Source organism: Macaca thibetana, chromosome 1 (genome assembly GCF_024542745.1).
Source record: "Macaca thibetana thibetana isolate TM-01 chromosome 1, ASM2454274v1, whole genome shotgun sequence".
Lineage (NCBI taxonomy): Eukaryota > Metazoa > Chordata > Mammalia > Primates > Cercopithecidae > Macaca > Macaca thibetana.
In genome coordinates this window covers 109086407-109105805 of record NC_065578.1, presented here as the reverse complement: position 1 = coordinate 109105805, position 19399 = coordinate 109086407, and the positions used below count along the sequence as shown (strand labels likewise).

General features: G+C 46.5%; 3 protein-coding genes across 3 annotated transcripts in view; 1 reads left to right on the top strand and 2 right to left on the bottom strand.

The window, feature by feature from the left end:
- PSMA5 (proteasome 20S subunit alpha 5) overlaps positions 1–19399 on the top strand; it is a 509972-nt gene that overhangs the window by 193939 nt on the left and 296634 nt on the right. The gene's annotated exons all lie outside the window — the stretch shown is intronic.
- LOC126930168 (glutathione S-transferase Mu 5) lies at positions 6113–12180 on the bottom strand. The gene is made up of 8 exons (XM_050746913.1): positions 12050–12180; positions 11687–11762; positions 11191–11255; positions 10801–10882; positions 10602–10702; positions 9330–9425; positions 9132–9242; positions 6113–7042 (listed from the first exon to the last, which is right to left on the bottom strand). Exons 1-8 carry the CDS (start codon positions 12083–12085, stop codon positions 6953–6955), a joined length of 657 nt encoding a protein of 218 aa, XP_050602870.1. The 5' UTR covers positions 12086–12180; the 3' UTR covers positions 6113–6952.
- LOC126930060 (glutathione S-transferase Mu 1) overlaps positions 8263–19399 on the bottom strand; it is a 77212-nt gene continuing 66075 nt past the window's right edge. Inside the window, exon 8 of the mRNA XM_050746732.1 lies at positions 8263–8442. Coding sequence (XP_050602689.1) covers positions 8278–8442 — 165 coding nt within the window. The 3' untranslated portion in view covers positions 8263–8277. The remainder of the gene's footprint in view (positions 8443–19399) is intronic.

Below are 19399 nucleotides of genomic sequence, written 5' to 3'. Positions count from 1 at the left end.
TTTTCCATGATGCAAAAGAAAAAGAATAGAACATGTCAGCTAATAATGTTTATGTTATATTGGAAGTTTGAAGGAAAATTATAATTATTAAATAGGCCTGTACTTTATCTTCTGTGGTACAACACTTTCAATTATATTAACAGATACTCTTTTTGAACCATGACCAAGACTCTATCTGCTTCTTTCCAAAATTATGTTTCAGGCCACGCGCAGTGGCTCATACCTGTAATCCCAGCACTTTGGGAGGTGGAGGGAGGCAGAGGCAGGACAATCACTTGAGCCCAGGAGTTCAAGACCAGCCTGGGCAACATGGCAAAACCCCATCTCTACAAAATACAGGGAAAAATAAAATTAGTCAGGCATGGTGGCATGTGCCTGTATCCCCAGCAACCCAGGAGGCTGAGGTGGAAGGATCACCTGAGCCCAAGGAGGTCAAGGCTGCAGTAAGCCGTGATTGCACCATTTGCACTCCAGCTTGGGCGATGGGGTGAGACCTTGTCTAAAAAAAAAAAAAAAAAAAAAAAAAAAAAATTATGTTTCAACTGGGAAGAGAACTAAAGGTATGCAGGGAATGTAGGGTGTCTATTGGGCCTTTTGGACAGAATATGCTTTGAGAGGATTTGTTGGGGCTATTCCAAAAGGCAGAGTCCTCTGGGGAAAACCAGATCTGTTTACAAGGAGGATGACAATTACCATTTACAGAGAGACTTGTTCCGGAACCCATCAGAATGGACCACTCTCGCTCACTGCTTTCAAGTCTCAGGTTACCATGTGGTAGTGGCCAGTCTGTCTCTGTGTGTCTGTCATCAGTTAGAGTTTCCCTCACCATTCCACACTAGCCACATGAGCTTAAAAAAATGTAGGGTAAGGTCAGGCGTGGTGGCTTACGCCTGTAATCCCAGCACTTTGGGAGGCCGAGGCAGGTGGATCATGAGGTCAGGAGATCGAGACCATCCTGGCTAACATGGTGAAACCCCGTCTCTACTAAAAATACAAAAAAATTAGCCAGGTGTGGTGGCGGGCGCCTGTAGTCCCAACTACTCGGGAGGCTGAGGCAGGAGAATGGTGTGAATCCGGGAGGCAGAGCTTGCAGTAAGCCAAGATCGCGCCACTGTTCTCCAGACTGGGTGACAGAGCAAGACTCCGTCTCAAAAAAAAATGTAGGGTAACAAAGTGGGATGACAGTAAACCTGAGTGGGTCACAGAGGGATGGAGATAAGAGCCAATCCAAGGAGTGACTTTGGGTTGTTCATATCAATGCTTAGTATATAAGTCTTATTATGCAATATCTCTTCAGAGTCCCTTCACCAAAGAAGTGCATTCTATAAGCATTGTAAATAAATGCAAAACAGCTTATTTGCAAATCTGAGTGCAGCCTGTTTTCTACTGTATCATACAGGCTCACCTAATTTTTCCCTTTGTTCCACTTGCCATTTCGTTTGTTATTTTATAGAGGGTGAACTGGGTTTGTTTTTACTCTTTCTTTCTTCCTTTATTATTATTATTTTTTCTCCAGAGATGAGTTCTCGCTATGTTGTCCGGGCTGGAGTGCGCTGGTTATATGCAGGTGCAATCATAGCTCACTGCAAACTTCTGTTTGCAGATCCTCCCACCTCAACCTCTAGAGTAGTTGGGACTGCAGGCCTGTACCACCACACCCTGCCCAAATTTGGGGTTATTAACTTTACACTTCAGTCTCTCATTTTCAAAATATCAATATGAACATTACCCGCAGATTCCAAACTTGGAAATGGATGCAGTAGATGACACTTTGCTTAGTGTCTGTTTTGGGAGAAAGTGGGTAAATGTATTTTCATTTGTACAAGGCATGGTTGCATATGCTAAGCAGGAGCATTTTATAGTAGTGACTGTTATGGTAATAAATGGACATGGACATATGGAAAAATAATACATTATTGTTAGGTATCTCTCATCTGTGTCTTTTTAACACTCTTCCCATAGGTGGGGAATTTCTCACATTAGAATCCCACCTTCCTGAGGTAGAAGACTGCTTTCCCAATGTCCATTCTCCCTACCTTCTTTTGTCACAGAAACTTCATTTCTCCTGGGCACATTACTTCCCAGGCAAAAGATGTCATTTCCAATGTGACTGCATTCTAGCCAATGATCATAAGCAGAAATGGCATATGTTATTTCTTGGAAGTTTCTTTAAAGGGGAGGGAGCAACTCCCATTCCTCTTTTTCCCTCCTGTTGTTTGGAATGCAGATGTGATGGCTGGACTCTAGCAACTGCTTTGGACAAAGAGGTGACATGGAGAAGGGAAACTATATGCTGAAGATAAAATTAAGAAGCTAAGTCACTAAGGCCATTGTCAAGCTGACATTACCAGCACTTAACTGTCTACCTCAAGACACCTTTTTACATGAGAAATAGATGTCTGTCCTATTTAAGCCACTGCTATTATTTGGCTATATATAGCAGAACTTAATGCTAACTAATCCACTTGCTCTTCCAGCCTCCCTTGTGGCTGAGGCAAAGGCCTTGGCCCCAGACGCTGTTAATTGCACACAGTGGTGCAAGACTTCAGTTTTAAAGAAGCAAGCCCTGCTTCTTTGTTTTCTTATGAGAAGGGCAGTGATGGAGGGGTCAGGATTTTGGAGACAGCAGTGGTGAGACTGGTATCCAGTGCCACATGTCATGGGCAGGGGTTCTGGGGTTGGTGCCCAGCAATGGCTGTGGTGCCTTCTCTAGAATAATCCCACACATGATTAGGTGTACTTCCTGGCTACCCAGCTTCCAAGGCCAACTCCCTGGCCCTCCCAGGGATTCAATGAGCTACCTGATATCACTAATAAATTCTTTTGCTGTTTTAGCAACAAGGAACTCTAAGTGATATGCCACCCACGTCAGGTCCAGCAGATTTTAAAGATCTTATCTTTAATACCTTAGCCTCGATCCTACCTGCTTTGAACCACTGGCTCAAACCCAAGATTTCTCCTACACTTGGGTTTAATTAACCTTTATTTCTACTTTTCTGGATGCGGGAGAGTTGTAATTGGCTACCAAAATCTATTGTTCCATTATAATATGCATCTATCCTTGCAACTAGATATAGCCACACAACTGAATCTCAGCAATCGAATGTGAATGGTTGTGATGTGGGCAACTTCTGCCTCACTTGCATAATGGAAAGTCACTTCCTTGGCTTGGGCAATACAGCTCCAACCAAGGAGATAAGGAAGCACCATAAGGAATGACAGAGGCACAAGATGGAAGGAACTGGAGTCCCTGAATAACTTCACAGAGCAGGACAGCTTCCCGACAACCTAGACTCTTCCCTGTAGAACTGTTACATAAAAGGAGAATCAACTGTTTCCTATAAGCTGCTGTCTTGGGGTCTCTTTCAGCTTCATCTTTTTCTGCTAATACAAGGGTAATGGAGGCATACAAGGCACGGAAGTTGTAATTAACAACAGATGATTACAGACCAATGCAGAAGCCACCAATACAGGCTGCTGGGTTCTCCCAGCGCATCTCATTTTCTGATTCTATTCTATTAATAGAAGGGGGAGACACACTGAACGCTGTATGAGCACTGTCATGAGGCACCGAACAATCTCACAGTCCAGGACTTCTGCTAGGTTCTAGCCACCATTAGATAATCCTTTTTGGTGGCTCAGTGTGAGGTACATAGGTTATATTACTTCTGTCTCTGACTTTAAAATGTATGTTTTTGTCTTTTATAATTTTGACCACAATGTTTAGAAAATCATTTTCATTTGCAACTCTCTTTGTTTACCACGTCTTCCCTCTTTTTTAAGGATTAAGTGTTTTTCTTTGATAATCACCTTTCAAATCTCAAATGTAATGCCTTACCTTTAATATAGCTATGCACTTTTAATTTGAGCTTCTAAATCGGGAATCAGAAAACTACCACCACCTACTGTTTTTTGTTCTGTTTTGGTTTTATTATTTTTTATTGTGGGAAAATACACATAAAATTACCATCTTAACCGTGTTAACAATTCACTGACATTAAATGTATTCAGAGTGTTATGCAACTATCCCCACTATCTAGCTCCATAACTCTTTTCATCTTATGAAACTGGAACTCTATACACCTAAAATAATATTTTCCTATTCTCTCAGCCACTGACAATCAGCTTTCTACTTTCTCTTTAGATGTTTTTTGACTCTCTCAAATAAGTGAGATCACAGTTTTTGTCCTTTCGTGACTGGCTTATTTCACCTTGCATAATGTCCTGAAGGCCCACCCATGTTGTAGCATATGTCAGAATTTCCTTTCTTTGTGAAGGCTGAATAATATTCCTTTGTATGTATACATGATATTTCATTTATTCGTTCATCTGTTGATGCACACTTGGATTAGTTCCACATTTTAGCTGTGTGAATAATACTATTGTGAACATGGGTGTACAAGTATCTCTCTAAGAGCTTGCTTTCGGTTCTTTTGGGTGTGTACTCAGAAATTGAATTGCTGCATCATATAGTAATTTTATGTTTAATTTTTTTGAGGAACTGCCATACTGTTTTCCACTGTGGCTGTACCATTTTGCATTCCCACCGACTGCACAACAGTGCACCAATATCTCCTTATTCTCACCAGCGCTTGTGATTTTCTGCTTTTGAATACCATCCTAACGGGTGTGAGGCGGCATCTCGTTATAGTTTGGATTTGCATTTCTCTAATGATGAGTGATATGGAGCATTTTTTCATGTGCTTAGTGGACATTTTTATATCTCTCTGGAGAAATGTCTATTCAAATCCTTTGCCCACTTTTGAATCAGGTTCTTTGGTTTCTGTTGTTGTTGCAGTCACCTGTGTTTGTAAATAAAGTTCCATTGGAATGCAGTGTCCCACCATTCATTTATGTATTGTCTATGACTGCTTTTACACTACGATAAGGCTGAGTCATTATGACAGAGCCCACTAGCCAGCAAAGCCTAAAATGTTCTCTACCAGCCCTTTGCAAAAAGTGTTTGCTGACCTCTCTTCTAGATCTATGTTTATTTTACTCGTTTCATATTTTCATACTATCCACTTATCTTTTATCACAGTATTAACTCCTAACTTCTATTACTTTTTCCTTTTTATTTTTATCCCTTCTGTATCGAAGTTAAACATTCATAAATATTTGGCCTAACTAATTTTTCTTACCAGTTGCATAAGATTCTAACTTTGCTCAAATTTTTTCTTTCTTTTTTTTTTTTTTTTGAGACAAGGGCTCACTGTCGCCCAGGCTGGAGTGCAGTGGTGCAATCTTGGCTGACTGCAGCCTTGACTTCCCGGGGTCAAGCAATCCTCCCACGTCAGCCTCCTAACTGGGTGAGCGACACCATGCCCAGCTAATTTTTGTATTTTTTTGTAGAGATAGGGTTTCCCCATGTGGCCCAGGCTGGTCTTGAACTCCTAGACTAAAGCGATCCACCAGCATGGGCCTCCCAAAGTGCTGGGATTGATTACAGGAGTGAGCCACCGTGTCCGGCAAATGAGTCATTTACTTCTTAATGACCTTAATATTACACCTATTTCTCCCTTTTATAGTGCAGCTGCAGGCAGTGATCATCTGGACAACAGCCCCACAAGACTCTCCTCAAAATTTCCCTGTTCTGGGCTACGTCTTAAGATTGGGCCTTACTCCACTATCCAGCCACTGTTGGAGGAACCTGCTCATCAGATGGTGATCCAATGAGTCCTGCTCCTTTGCGGATGACTTGATATAAAATACCCACAACACCTGCTGACCACACAGATTGCTACTGTGTGACCCAACAACCAGGCTTCCCCATCTCAGTTTAAGCCATTCAAAGTACAGCTAGCAGCTACTAAACGCTGAAGTTACAGAGAGCTACTGGCTCATTCTCTAAGACACATACATGTAAAATCTTCTGAACGTTATCCTGTATCTTCTCTGGTTAAGACAACTATATCCAGAGCTCTAAATCCCAATAATGGCTGTACAGGTTGGCAGAATCTTCCCTTGAGGGAACTCTCAATTTTTCACATGTTTTAAACATTTACTATATTTAAGGAACGTGACTGAAACTAGAGGTAAAAAGTTCAATAAGACATGGCTTTTCTCTTCAATAAATTTATGATTGAGTTTGGGTGAAAAACAAGTACCACAATTACAATACGGTGGGATTATGTTTTATTGAGAATTGTCATGACGAAGGAGATCTAGATCAGGGAAGGCTATCAGGACAGGGTGAAAGAAGGCAGTCTGCCTGGGAGCTGCTCAGCCCTCTTCCCCGTCAGCCCAGCCCCTCTTTGAACCATGCCAGTTCTAGACGGCCTACCGGAAAGCTGAATGAGGGAGGAACTTGGCACAGAGCACCTTTCTGTAGTAATCCCCACAGTGAGGAACAAAGGGATGTGGCTAGAGCGCAGAAATTACCAAGGAAACTTATGAACCTGCCTGACCACCATCCCCAACACACACACACACCCATCCACTAAGCTCTGGCTGTGGACAACAGAAGACAAAAAACCACTCACAATTCGAGCACAGTCCTGAGTCAAGGGAGCCTCAGGGAATAAGACAACACAAGGCAGGCATGGTTTGGGCTTTACTGGGCATCACACAGGGCTGGGGTAGGGACCTAGCAAAGGGAGCAGGGCATGCAGATGGTCTTTGAGGACAGTGCTAGGGAGCTCAGAGATCAGTCTGGCTTCTCAAAGAACAGACAAGCACTGACAGGAAAAGCAGTCAGGTTGGCGTTAGTGCAGGAAAAGAAAGACGTTAGGAGGGGGACTGTGATGGAAGACGGTGGGGAGCTGAAGCTTTAAAGAGCCTTGATGCAGGGAGGGATGATGTTAGAAGAAAGGAAGCCAATGAGGCCTTGGGGAAGAGAAGAGAGTAGAAAGAAGGAGAAAGAAAGAAGGTGGGTCCAGGGAGTCAGGCTGTTCTCCCGGGTCACAGGCAGAAGGGTCGGCTCTTCCCTTCCATCTTCTGGCATCACGGGGCCCTATGTGCTGTTCCACGTGGCTGTCGTTCCAAACAAAAGACCTCGGTGGAATCGGCTGGACTTCATGTAGGCAGAGATCTTCTTCAAACCCTGAGGGCGGGAAGAAGGGGCCAGAGTCCGGTCTGTTGTCTAGTGGGGCTGGAGCAGCCTTGCTGCAGGCAGAGCAGGTCAGGGCCCTGGCCACAGCCTTTCCATGTGGGCTCAAGTGCTGGAGCATCACACAGCCTCTTAGGGTCTCCAGCTCTTCTAAGTTAACTCTTCTAACTTCCTTTAAGTAATGTTATACCATAATAACAGCTACCATTTACAAAAGAGCTACACTGTGCTGGGTGATCTATATCCAAAAGAAATTACAACACAGCCTTAGAAAATCCACTCGACTACTCTCCAAGGTCAGTTCTATTATCACCATTTCTCATATGGAAGAACAGAAGTTCAGCAACTTCCTCACACTCAAATAGCTAGTAAGTGGGACAGGGCTGGAATATAGCCTGGTTCTGTCTTCAGTTCTAGCATGTTTTTGCCAAATTCTCCTCCTCTTCCACCCAGCCACACCCCATGCCAGATCCTGTCACTCTCTGTCTGCACAAACATTCTCCTTTTTCACAGGGAGGTTCTTGGCTTGCCTAGGATTGCACACACAGAAAGGACCTCCAGCAGAACAAAGGGGTTCAGAACACACCTGTGCAGCCAAGAAGAGAGCCCAGATCTCACCCAATGGCTTAGCAAAACCTGGATGAACTGGATAGGGCAAGGGTGAACCAGCAAAAGATAGGCCAGACCAGGCTCTAATCATTCCCCTTAAAGCACAGAGTCCAAACTTCTCCACCTGGTACCTGAGCTAAACCTCCCTGTGTCCCTGTGCCGCCACCACATCTCTAGACCTACTACTGCTAGCCAGGCCACATGACACTCAGGCGTGCTGCACACAATCTTACCAGGAATCAATGACCATGTAACTTCTAAAGAATTCAAAGAGATCCAGGGCTCCCTCTCCCCAAAGGGCCAGGGTCAGGCAGGCTTCAGGCCCCAGCCCTCGGCTGTTCCCCACTGCTCCCCTCCCACCACCTCTTACATAACCTCAAGGCTGCTCAGCCTGGACCAGAACCAGAGCTGATGGGAACTAGCTGAGCAAGCAGGCTTTTTGATGGGGAGTGGCAAAGGGAAACAGATTCTAGGCTCAGAAGTCTGTTGAACTAATGCCTTGAATCCCCAGATCTGTACTAAAGTAGGATTTGCTGCTCTCAAACAACTTCAGCACGGGTGAGGGATGGTTCCCCATGAGTGAGGGGCAGGCCCCGTACGCAGGTGGTGCCACACACACCTCACAGGCTGCTCTGCCTGCACTGCAGGCCTCTCGCTGCACTCATTTCCAGGATGGGTAGGTCATCTATGCATCTCCCACTGTGCCTCACACCCTGCCTCATGCAGAGGAGAAGGTCGGTGAATAGGAGTAAAATCAGTGTGCTACTCATCTCACAGGGGGAACACTTGGAACATTGGAGGGAAAAAAGAGAGGAAGAAAGATAAAGAAGGACACTGCCCCAGCACAGGGCACTTCAACACACACTCCTTCAACAGGGGCACCCACATATGTCCCCTAATCCAGCTTCAGCCTCAGCTCCGTATCTCAGGATTTTCCACATGGGGGTCCGACCATGCAAAGCTTCTGGGGGTAGCTACAAATACTGCCTGTGGGTTTCGTACTCGACATCAATGCCACGGTGTGTCAGTCCTACTATTGCCAGCTGCATCTGCACTCCTGAAGTGCTCTGCCTCTTCCAAAGCGTCCTGGGCGGTGAAACCCAGGCTGGATGAGGCCTGAGGAGTTTTTCTTTTGTCACAAAAGGGAGAGCCCTGACTGCCACCCATAGATCCAGAGGCTCACAGGGAGCCCAGCACAGTCTCCATTGGCTCTGGGGCCTGAAGCAAATGCCCGACCCTCTCATTCTCAGTTTCCTTATCTCTAAAACAGGCAAGATAATTCTGTCACCCTGTAGGAATGTTGTAAAGTTCAAATTCCACACAATAGGTACAGTGTGCTGGGCACAGTTCCTGGCATAAAGCCAGCACTCAATAAATGCAAGTTATTCTTTGTGTAGCTCCAGGACTGGGAAAGCATCTCAAAGGAGGGAAAGGAACAAGGGGCATCAAAGAGAAAGGAGGATGGGGGCATCACCTCAAAGCGGGAGATGAAGTCCTTCAGGTTTGGGAAGGCATCCAGGCAGCCGGGCTCAACTATACGCCTCATGTCAAGGACATCATAGGCGAGGAAATCCACAAAGGTGATCTGCAGAAGGCCAAGTATGTGTGGTATGAAAACCCCGTAAAACATGAAGGAAAACAAATCTCATTCCCCATTGCACTCCTCCTTTACCTTGTCTCCTGTAAACCATGGCCGCTTCCCCAGAAACTGTGAGTAGAGCTTTAGCTTTTCAGGGAGTTCCTCCAAGTATTTTGGCTTCAGTTTCTCCTGAGGCAGAAAACAGCTGTCACCACCCTCAGACAAAAGCTCCCTGCATAGACATGGCCTCCCCAGGGCTGTGGATGGCCCAGGCTGGCCGTGGGCAAGCAGCCGTCTTCCCCGCAACTAAAACTGGGGCAGTGCCCAGGCTTCAACTGGATACATCAGCATTTATTAGACTCTGACTGGGTGCCAGACCCTATCTGAAGTGATCAGAAGGCAGAGAGGAATGAGATGCTGTCCCTGAATCTGTCCTCACTGTCCTCCCAATGGCCTCTGGGTCAGCCCCAGGAGTGCCTGAGCACCTGGCAACCTCTGGACCCAGACATGGGCAGAATCAAGGATGCAAAGAACTACAGGAGCTCAGGGAAAGAAGTAGAAAGTTCCTTCTAATGCGGTGGCAGAAGAAAACAATGAACATTGAATAGTTTCCAGGGAGATGAGAAATTCAGGTTGAAAGGAAGAAGGGAGAGCCACCCTTTGACTGGCTCTGAGCTGTCTGTTATGAAAATGTGTGGATCCCTGTGCATTTCAATGACAGCACTTGGAAACTATTGAGAAGATGCAATTCAAGAGTGCCATTACATTGCTCTATCTTGTACTTGAGTCTATATATTCTAGGAGCAGGTAAGTGACGTGAACCAGCTGACAGAAATGACCCATGACAGAGGCCAGAGGCGATGAAGGAGATTCTGAACATGAACTTTACCATCTAGGAATTGAATTTCTATCCTGGGATGCCTGGATCGTGTCTTAAGATTGCTGGGAATTGCCTCTGCTTTTGTTGACATTGGAGTCGTGAGAATAACTGTTGATAGTATGGGAAAGCACTTGGAGGATGAGTGGTACCAAGGACTTAAGGAAAGACCAGTGTGTGCAGGAATGCAAGAGTCCTGGCCCCAAATCCAAACTCTGCCAGGTGCAGATCACTGGGGAGACTCACAAATTCTGGGTTGTAGCAGATCATGACCAGATGCATCCGGTTGTCCATGATCTGGTTCTCCAAAATGTCCACACGACTCTTCAGAAGAGGAGATGATTCATGTGGATATTTTGTAGAACCAGGCTATAGACGTTTCCAATGAGCAGGCCAGGGTCCGCTACAGGCCTGACTTTGTGAGTCCTTCTCTGCTCTGGGCCAGAAGCCAGGGAAAGGGGTGACTGGGAGTGGGGTGCAGGACTCACAAAATTTGGGTCAAAGCAGAGTCTGACCATCTCCATGCGGCTGTCCATAAGCTGGTTCTCCAAAATGTCCACAAGAATCTTCTCCTCTTCTGTCTCCCCACCTGCCACCCACAAAACACACTCACTCTGAGCATCACACCCCAATCCAGCCAAGGAGGAGGCCACCTTCCCCCCACACACTGCAGCAAACCACACTCACACAGGTTGTGCTTGCGGGCAATGTAGCGCAGGATGGCGTTGCTCTGGGTGATCTTGTGAGTCCCATCAATCAAGTAGGGCAGCTGGATGAATGGGAAACCGCGGAAGCTCAGTTGGGCCACCAGGCCCCCCAGCATCCCCATCCCATAAGCAAGGGCAGAGAGGAGACCGGGCACTCACTGTGCCTGCTCATGGCAGGCCTGAAATAAGAATACTGTCATATGGACGAATGAGCTTGGACACAGAACATCATGGAAGGGCTGTGTAGACAGCCAGGAGTGAGGGAATTGGGCAGAAGACTCCGGATCCTAACCCCTCTAAGCTGGGAGAGGAGATGCGGTCAGAGACACGTTGCACTTGCCCCCAAAACCGCCCCTTCCCCTGCACCTACATTGGGAAAGTCCAGGCCCAGCTTGAATTTTTCATTCAGCCACTGGCTTCTGTCATAGTCAGGAGCTGTGGTGGGGAAGATGAAATAAAAACAAACCACTCCAGAGCCCAGCCCTCCTTCCCCGAGACCCTCTCAAGGAGCCAGTGGCAAGACCCCTGAGACAGGTGGATCTAGAACCTGACCACTCAGTCCCACATCCCAGGGATAAGGGAGAAAGAATCCCGGTGGGGACTCTGGACCCCACGCGACTAAGGCTTCCAGGGTTTAGGCAAGCCCTGAGCGACACCCATCCCAGTTATCCAGACAGGGGGCCCAGCATCCCGCCCCAGCATTCTGCCTTGCAAGGCCAGAGGGCTCCCTCACGTGGGCTCAGGGAAGGGACAGCCTGCAGCTCCAGCAGGGGAGGCCTGCAGAGGCAGCCACAGCTGGCCACCATGGGTTGCTTGGTGCCAACTCAGCGGGAGTGGGCAGGGCCCGGACACGAAGGTGCCATTACCGTGCCCCATCCGGTACTTCTTTTCCTCGTAGTTTGAGTCTGTGTATTCCAGGAGCAGGCGGATGGCGTGGGCCAGCTGGGAGAGATGGCACGCATGCAGCTCGGGTCAGAGATGGTGGGTCCCTGACTTGGTGACTTTCTCTGCACCAGTCGAGCCCCCAGTCTACACTGCACTTACCTGTCGCCTCCTCTACCCGCCCCCACCGCCAGACACACACACAGCGTCAGGCACAGGCCCTTCTGAGGGCGACCGCCCTGAAGAGGAACGGTCTCTAGAGCCCTTCCCTCAGCTGCTCCACACTTCCCTCCTCCACTTCCCTTCTCCACAGCCCTCGTCCCACCGTCCAGCGGACCCACGCTCACCCCGCGGATGTCCCAGTACCCCAGGATCATGGGCATGGTGCCTGTTGGTGCGGATTCTGCAGACAGGCCTCAGCCGAGCGGGGCTCAGACTTTATGAGAAACCCAGGGAGGGGAGAGGAGGGGCCTTGCTGCGACCCCGCCCCTCGGCCCGCCACGCCCCTGAAACGCGCCATTCTGAGGCCCCGGAGAGGGCGCCTGGGGCTGGAATCAGTAACACCCACGCCCGCCTCCCAGCCCCGAGGGTTCCCGGAGCGAGGTCAGGGCGCCCAGAAGCCGAAGGCCGGGATCACCCTCGCCAGCTTCCCCAACCCGCCCTGAGGCTCCACGAGTCCATCCAGCACTTGCTAAGTCCACAGCGACTTGGCCGTGCGCTTGAAACACCAGCCAGATCCTAAAGGAGCAAAAAGCTCTTCTCCCTTCTCCTCCCTGCCCGCGGAGTCCCTCAGCCTTCTCTCCGCTGCCGAGTTCCCGCGGGCTCTGGGAGACTCGGGCTGCAGGGATCAGACTAAAAGGTGGTGGCCCCAACCTGGGAATTTAATTCTGCCCGTCACTGTAAGAGCAGGACTTCCTCTGATTCGAAAGCTACTCCGAGGGCTTTGTCTCCCCTCTAGCGCCGCCTACACAGGAACGGTGTCAGTGGTATGGGAAGGACCCCCAAGAAATGGGTCAGAGTAAAGGAAATGTGGTCTGTGTTTTCTGTTAGGTGCCCTCGGGTACTGAGTCCTTTGGTCATCTGACTACGTACTATGTAAAGTAGCCACTTCGTATTTTGGCACAATTCATGAATCTAAATTAAAGGATCAGACCCAGCAAATTGGTGAGGTATCTGAGGTGCCCCCTGGAAATGTCCAGCCAGTCCACTAGGTGAACCTCACATAGACCAAAACAGCAACAGCAGCAGTGAGTGCAGTGGCCACAGAGGGCAGGCGAGGGAGGGTGGAAGAACTTCCGGGACCAAACTGAGGGTCAGGCTGCTATTTCTCCAGCCCCAGTAACCAGATGCAGATCACCTGGAGAGGAAGAGAGGTTTTATTTCTGCAACTGGTTACAGGGAGAAGGTCTGGAAATTACCACCAGACCAACTCAAAATTACAAAGTTTTCCAGAGCATATATACCTTCTAAGCTATATGCCTACAAGTGAGTGTGCATCATCTAAAGACATAAGTGATTGACTTCTTTAATCTATAACTAAGTTCTGGGTCCTGAGACCTTACTCTGGAGCCTCAGTCTATTTACTTTATCTAAATGGGTCCAGGTGCCGGGGGTGATTACCCTTATCTCGTTTCCTGCTACCTCACGGAGGTGTGGGGAGTTCCCTCAGACCCCCAATAAAACTTGTTTAATCCTAAATGGGTCCTGTTAAGAATTCCTTCGTTATTTTGTCATGCTTTAAGGCCCAAGAAAGGCCTAAGCAAAACTCTTGGTGGGCTTTTGTTACGTTCCAGCCTTTGTATAAAGGTACCGGCTTTTTTTTTTTTTTTTTTTTTTCTTAGCTTTTAATATCTAATCACTCAGTCAGTACTGAGCCAGTTGTTATGGAGGCCTGTGTTAGTGAGACCTGGTCTGCCACACAACCTGTCATCAGAGAGGCCAGAACCCTGTCCTGCTGAGGAGGGAGGTCAGAGTATGGTGGCCAGAGAGGAGCCTGAGGGCTCCCCACAGGACCACAGGCTGGGACCCTCACCTCTCCAGATCCACCGTTCTGGACCTGGCTCCGGCTCCTGACCCATGTGTGTTCTTCAGTATGGGACAGTGGGTCTGCAGAAGGGGATCCGGAGCAGCGGGGATGAAGGAAGCTGCAAGTGTTCTGAAGGAAGGGGTTGTAGCCAGTTGTCACCACACAGAAACTCAGTCCCGACAGGGCCAGGTCTTCTAGATTTGATGTGCTGTCCGAATTGCAAAATGTGGACAAGTTCTAATTTTTAAAACAGCGCTGGCACAGACAGTCAAAATGGACCGGGTCCCATTTTACCAAGGGCCTGTAATGGGACCTCTGGACTGGATTTGATAAATCCTTCTGTCTCTTCTGTCAACATTCTTACATTCTCAAGACAAATTAACAGAAAATCTACATAAAATGTTGTCAGAATTGTAAAAACCAATCTATTAGAAACAAATACTGACAGACAAAATAAAATGTATCATACTTCATGGAAATTTATTAAAAGTCTCTTAAATATTGTTTGGGTAAATGTAGGAAATCCAAAATTAAAGAATCTTTTCTTCAATCTGAAAAGAAAATAAAAATCACCATTTGAAGATGCTACCAAAGTTGAATTGAGAAAACATTTTTCCAACACGCCTGTTATACCAAAAATAAGGCAAACAAACTAGAATTTCAAGAAAGTAGAACAGGAACCAAGTTAGAGATGAAAAAAGAAGGGGAAGCAAGAAGTTACCTTAAAAAATATTGAAACTTTAACTAATTTGCTTGTTATGTATAATATTTGATTCTCTTAAAAGCTAGCTAATTAACAGAGCATTAGTACAACAAAAACAAAAAATAAAATTACAAGTTAATGCAAATCAGAACTAATAAAGAAGATGCAGTACAAGTGATTTTTTTTAAATTGCGGAAACATTTTTTCTAAACTCTATGTTAACTGATGTTACCACCAAGCGGAAGAAACACAAACAGGTCAAAACATGTTAAGAGATAAAGATTCTGAATGAAGTAATGAAAGCGTAATAAAGAAAAATAACAACACAAAAGGGCACTTTACCCTCAGCATTAGGCTGGATATGTTTTCAAAAATTTTGAAAATGGCATGGATGACACAGATTGTCATCAACATAAACGACAGACATGACCTAACATGGGAAGGACTACACAGGCAAGCATGATTATAAATCACTGTCACTTCTCAGCCTGAATCCAAACGTCAAGAATGCCGCCTCAGAGAAAAGAATATGGTGTTTTTCTTATAATTGGAGTTGTGCTCATAGGGAGCTTGCTGGGGGAGAGAAAGACAGAAAGGCGGGGGCAGGAGACGGAGGGGCAGAGGGTACTCTGGGAGGGCAGAAAGCGCTAGAATGGAAGCATTAGTATCTAGGGTAATCAGAGTCATTTATAATCTTTCTACAAATTTCTCAAACTCTGACACTAGATCAAAATAAAAGGTAAAAAAATTACATATACATATACTCATGTTATTATTAATAATACTTATATTATTAACTTAAATGTTACATCAATAAGGACTTAAGTACATGAGTTACATTATGATGTTTTTTAAATTATTATTATTTTTGAATGCCAGTATCCATCCAGGCCACCACTGGATGTGATTCAAGTGAAGGTGATTTTGCCCCTCAGGGGACATGTACGTCTGCCTGGAGACTTTGTTCACTGTAAACAGCAGGAAGCGCCCATGCTATTAGTGGGGAGAGGATGGGTAGGATGCTGAGCGCCCTGCGATGCTCAGGACAGCGCCTCACAACAAAGAACTCTGCCCTGCAAATCTCTGTGCAGCTGAGGTTAAGAAACCCTAGTCTATGAGTCAGGACTGGGTCAAAACCTGCAGTGGGAGAAACAAGGTCCTCGAAATTCTGGTGGCAGGAAGGAGGCCAAAGGACCCACTTCCCTGGACACCAGCTGACAGAAGGGAAGACCGAGAGACAATCTCAGCTGGCGCAGTCCCTGCGGGCATCAAGCTGCTCATTAGCAATGAAAGAAGAGAATTGGGCAGGGAAACGGTCTACTAGGTGGACAGATTGGGCAGTCTGGTCTTCCAGGATACAGGGTAGGGAGTGGTGGGACTCTCTCTGGCAGCCAGACAGCAGGCCTCCCCTGCAGCTCTGAGCACATTGTTCCAGAGCCAGGCAGCCCGAGCTCAGCACCATGTGGTAATTCTTCTAGAGCTACTGGGGCAAAGCTAGGCAGGATAAAATGAACTTATTTTCGAAAGGTATCCACCCTGATTGAGAAAGGTGTGTAGAAAGTTGCTACAAGTCACTGCCAAACTGTAATGGCTTGACTAGACCCTCCCTGCATTTAACACCCCCATAGGGGTGGCCAAAAGTCAAATATATAATAAGCACCTGATGACTGCCACAGATATGGATATGAGTGATGCCAGTCACCACAGAGGCAGCCCCCTTCCCACTGTTCACCCACCCTTCCAAGCCTGCCAGAGACCCTCACCCAAAACGAATCGTCAAAATGTGCAAGCAGATGTTTTGATCTTTGGAGCCTTTAAAATAATGATCATCAACAGACAGATTTACCAGGAGAAAAGAGGATATCTTCCCTCAAAATCTCCTTGGCGTTTACTGCAAGGCATCTCAGACAGTTCTTTCCGTATAGAAAAAAAAACCCAGGTGTGGGCAGAAGCCACCCAGGTGCCGAGGCAAGTGACCGAGGGCAGGAGCTGTTCCAGTGTAATAAAATATATAAAACAAGAAGCGTTATACTAGATCTAGATCATAGACATGATTATATATGAATATCATTAATCACTAGTTTGTAGCAACTGCTCTTTATTCCACTATTATAATAATCCTTGCTCTACAATCATAACCTAGGAAAACCCAGGCCATACAGAGATAGGAGCTGAAGGGACATAGCGAGCAGTGACCAGAAGATAAGCGTGTGAGTCCTCTGTCACGCCCATACAGAGCCACCAGAGGGCTCCTTGGTCTAGCGGTAACGCGAGTGTCTGGGAAGACGCCCCTTACCAAGCGGACCGTGTTCTAGCGGTAGCGTCAGTGCCAAGGAAAAACACCCCTTACTTAGCAGACGGGGAAAGGGAGTCTCCATTTCCCCGGGGGAGTTTAGAGAAGACTCCCCTCCTCCACCTCTTGTGGAGGACCTGACATCAGTTAGGCCTGCCCCCAGTTATCCGGAGGCCTAACCGTCTCCCTGTGGTGCTGTGCTTCAGTGGTCACACTCCTAGTCCACTTTCATGTTCCATCCTGTACACCTGGCCCTGCCTTATAGATAGCAGTAGCAAAATTAGTGAAAGTACTAAAAGTCTCTGATATGCAGAAATAATGGTGTAAGCTGTCTTCTCTCTCCCTCTCTCCACCTTGGCTGCCAAACAGGGAAGGGCCCTCTGTCCAGTGGACATGTGACCCACGTGACCTTACCTATCATCGGAGATGGCTCACACTCCTTACCCTGCCCCTTTGTCTTGTATCCAATAAATATCAGCGCAGCCTGGCATTCGGGGCCACTACTGGTCTCCGCGTCTTGGTGGCAGTGGTCCCCCAGGCCCAGTTGTCTTTTCATTTATCCCTTTGTCTTGTGTCTTTATTTCTACAATCTCTCGTCTCCGCACACGGGGAGAAAAACCCACTGACCCTGTGGGGCTGGTCCCTACACCCAGCTAATAGATATGTTGTAGCGTTTTGTCCTGTGTTCGATGTTTTAAAACTTACTTATTGATGACGGTGACCCACTTGTGTTTGGTTTTTTGTTTGTTTGTTTGTTTGTTTTTTGCTATGTGTAATAGTCAAGGTTCTTCAAACTTTGAAGTGACACCACTAAGATAAGCCTGTAGGAAATTTATGTGTTTATTTATAAATTTAGGTATCTCTCATGGGAATTGGCTCACACAATTTTACAATGAAGTCCCATGATCATCTGCTGCAGGATAGAGAAGCAGGAAAGCCAGTTGTATCATTCAGTGTGAGAGCAAAGGCCTCAAAACAAGGGTGGGGTGTGGGGCAACGGTGTTAGACCCTGATCAAGTCTGAAGGCCAGAACCAGGAGTGTGGATGTCCCAGGATAGGTGGAGATGGAAGTCCCAGTCAGAGAGATCAAATGCACCCTTCCTCTGTCTTTTTCTTCTCTCTGGACCTTGACAGTTTGTTGGAAGCCCCCTCCATTGCTGAGAGAAATCTTGGCTCAGTCTTCTGATTCAAAGGCCAATCTCTTCTGGAAACTCCCTCACAAATACAATAATTTTACCATGTGAGTATCCCTTAGCTTGGTCAAGTTAATGCAGAAAATTAACCATCATATTATGCCACAGAAAACCAAGAACAAAATCACAATTAATTACATTGAGCCTGTGGGAGAAAAAGCCTTGACTGCCACAAGATCATTCTTACCCTTTCTCCAGGAGTTGACTAAGCCACAGGCAGAGAATGGGTAAACAGAGAGTTTTCTGCAGGAGATTCATGACAGGTAGATTCATAGAGTGTGATTCATTGGCAGAAACATGCACAACCAATAAACAAAAAAGGTGAAGGAAGAAAACTTGAAGGTATTTTTTTTTTTTTTTTTTTTTTTTTTTTTTTGAGATGGAATCTCATTCTGTCTCAGTGCAATGTGCAATGGCACGATCTTGGCTCAGTGCAACCTCTGCCTCCCAGGTTCAAGCGATTCTTGTGCCTCAGCCTCCTGAATAGCTGGGACTACAGGTGCCCACCACCACGCCTGGCTAATTTTTGTATTTTTAGTAGTGACAGGGTTTCACCACATTGGCTAGGCTGGTCTCAAACTCCTGATCTCAAGTGATCCACCCGCCTCGGCCTCCCAAAGTGCTGGGATTGCAGGCATGAGCCACCACACCCAGCCAGAAAATTTGAAGGTGTTCTTATTTTTTAAAAAATCATAAGATGAAATCTCCATCTCCTAAGTGTCTAAAATAGTGCAGAAAGGTCCGTGTACCCTGCTGGTGGCACCATAAATTAAGTTATTCTCTCTGGAGAGCAATCAAATTATCTGTTATAATACCATTAAACCATTCTCCCCCTTTACCTTGTAGTAATCGCCTCTGGGGATCTACTCAAAGTAACCAAAAGCGGGACGGAATTGTTGAAACATGATCACCCTGCTCTAAAAACAAATACATAAGTTAGAAAAATTCACATATCCCATAGCATAAGAATGACTAGGCAAACTACAGTTTATCCACAGGAACTAATGTTAGATAGCCATTAATATTAGAAGTAGGCATGCATATAGACTGCCAACATATACAGATTTTTTTTTTGTTTTGTTTTTGAGACAGCGTCTTGTTCTGTTGCCCAGGCTGGAGAGAAGTGGCATGATATTGGCTCACTGCAGCCTCCGCCTCCCGGGTTCAAGGGATTCTCTGCCTTAGCCTCCTGAGTAGCTGGGACTACAGGAAAGGGCCACCACACCTGGCTAATTTTTATATTTTTACTAGAGAAGTGGTTTCGCCATGTTAGCCAGCATGGTCTCGATCTCCTAACCTTGTGATCTGCCTGCTTTGGCCTCCCAAAGTGCTGGGATTACAGTCATGAGCCACCCCGCCCAGCCCATGTACAGATATTTAAGTAAAATGTTAGGCCAGGCGTGGTGCTCACACCTGTAATCCCAGCACTATGAGGGGTAGAGGTGGGTGGATAACTTGAGGCCCGGATTTTGAGACCAGCCT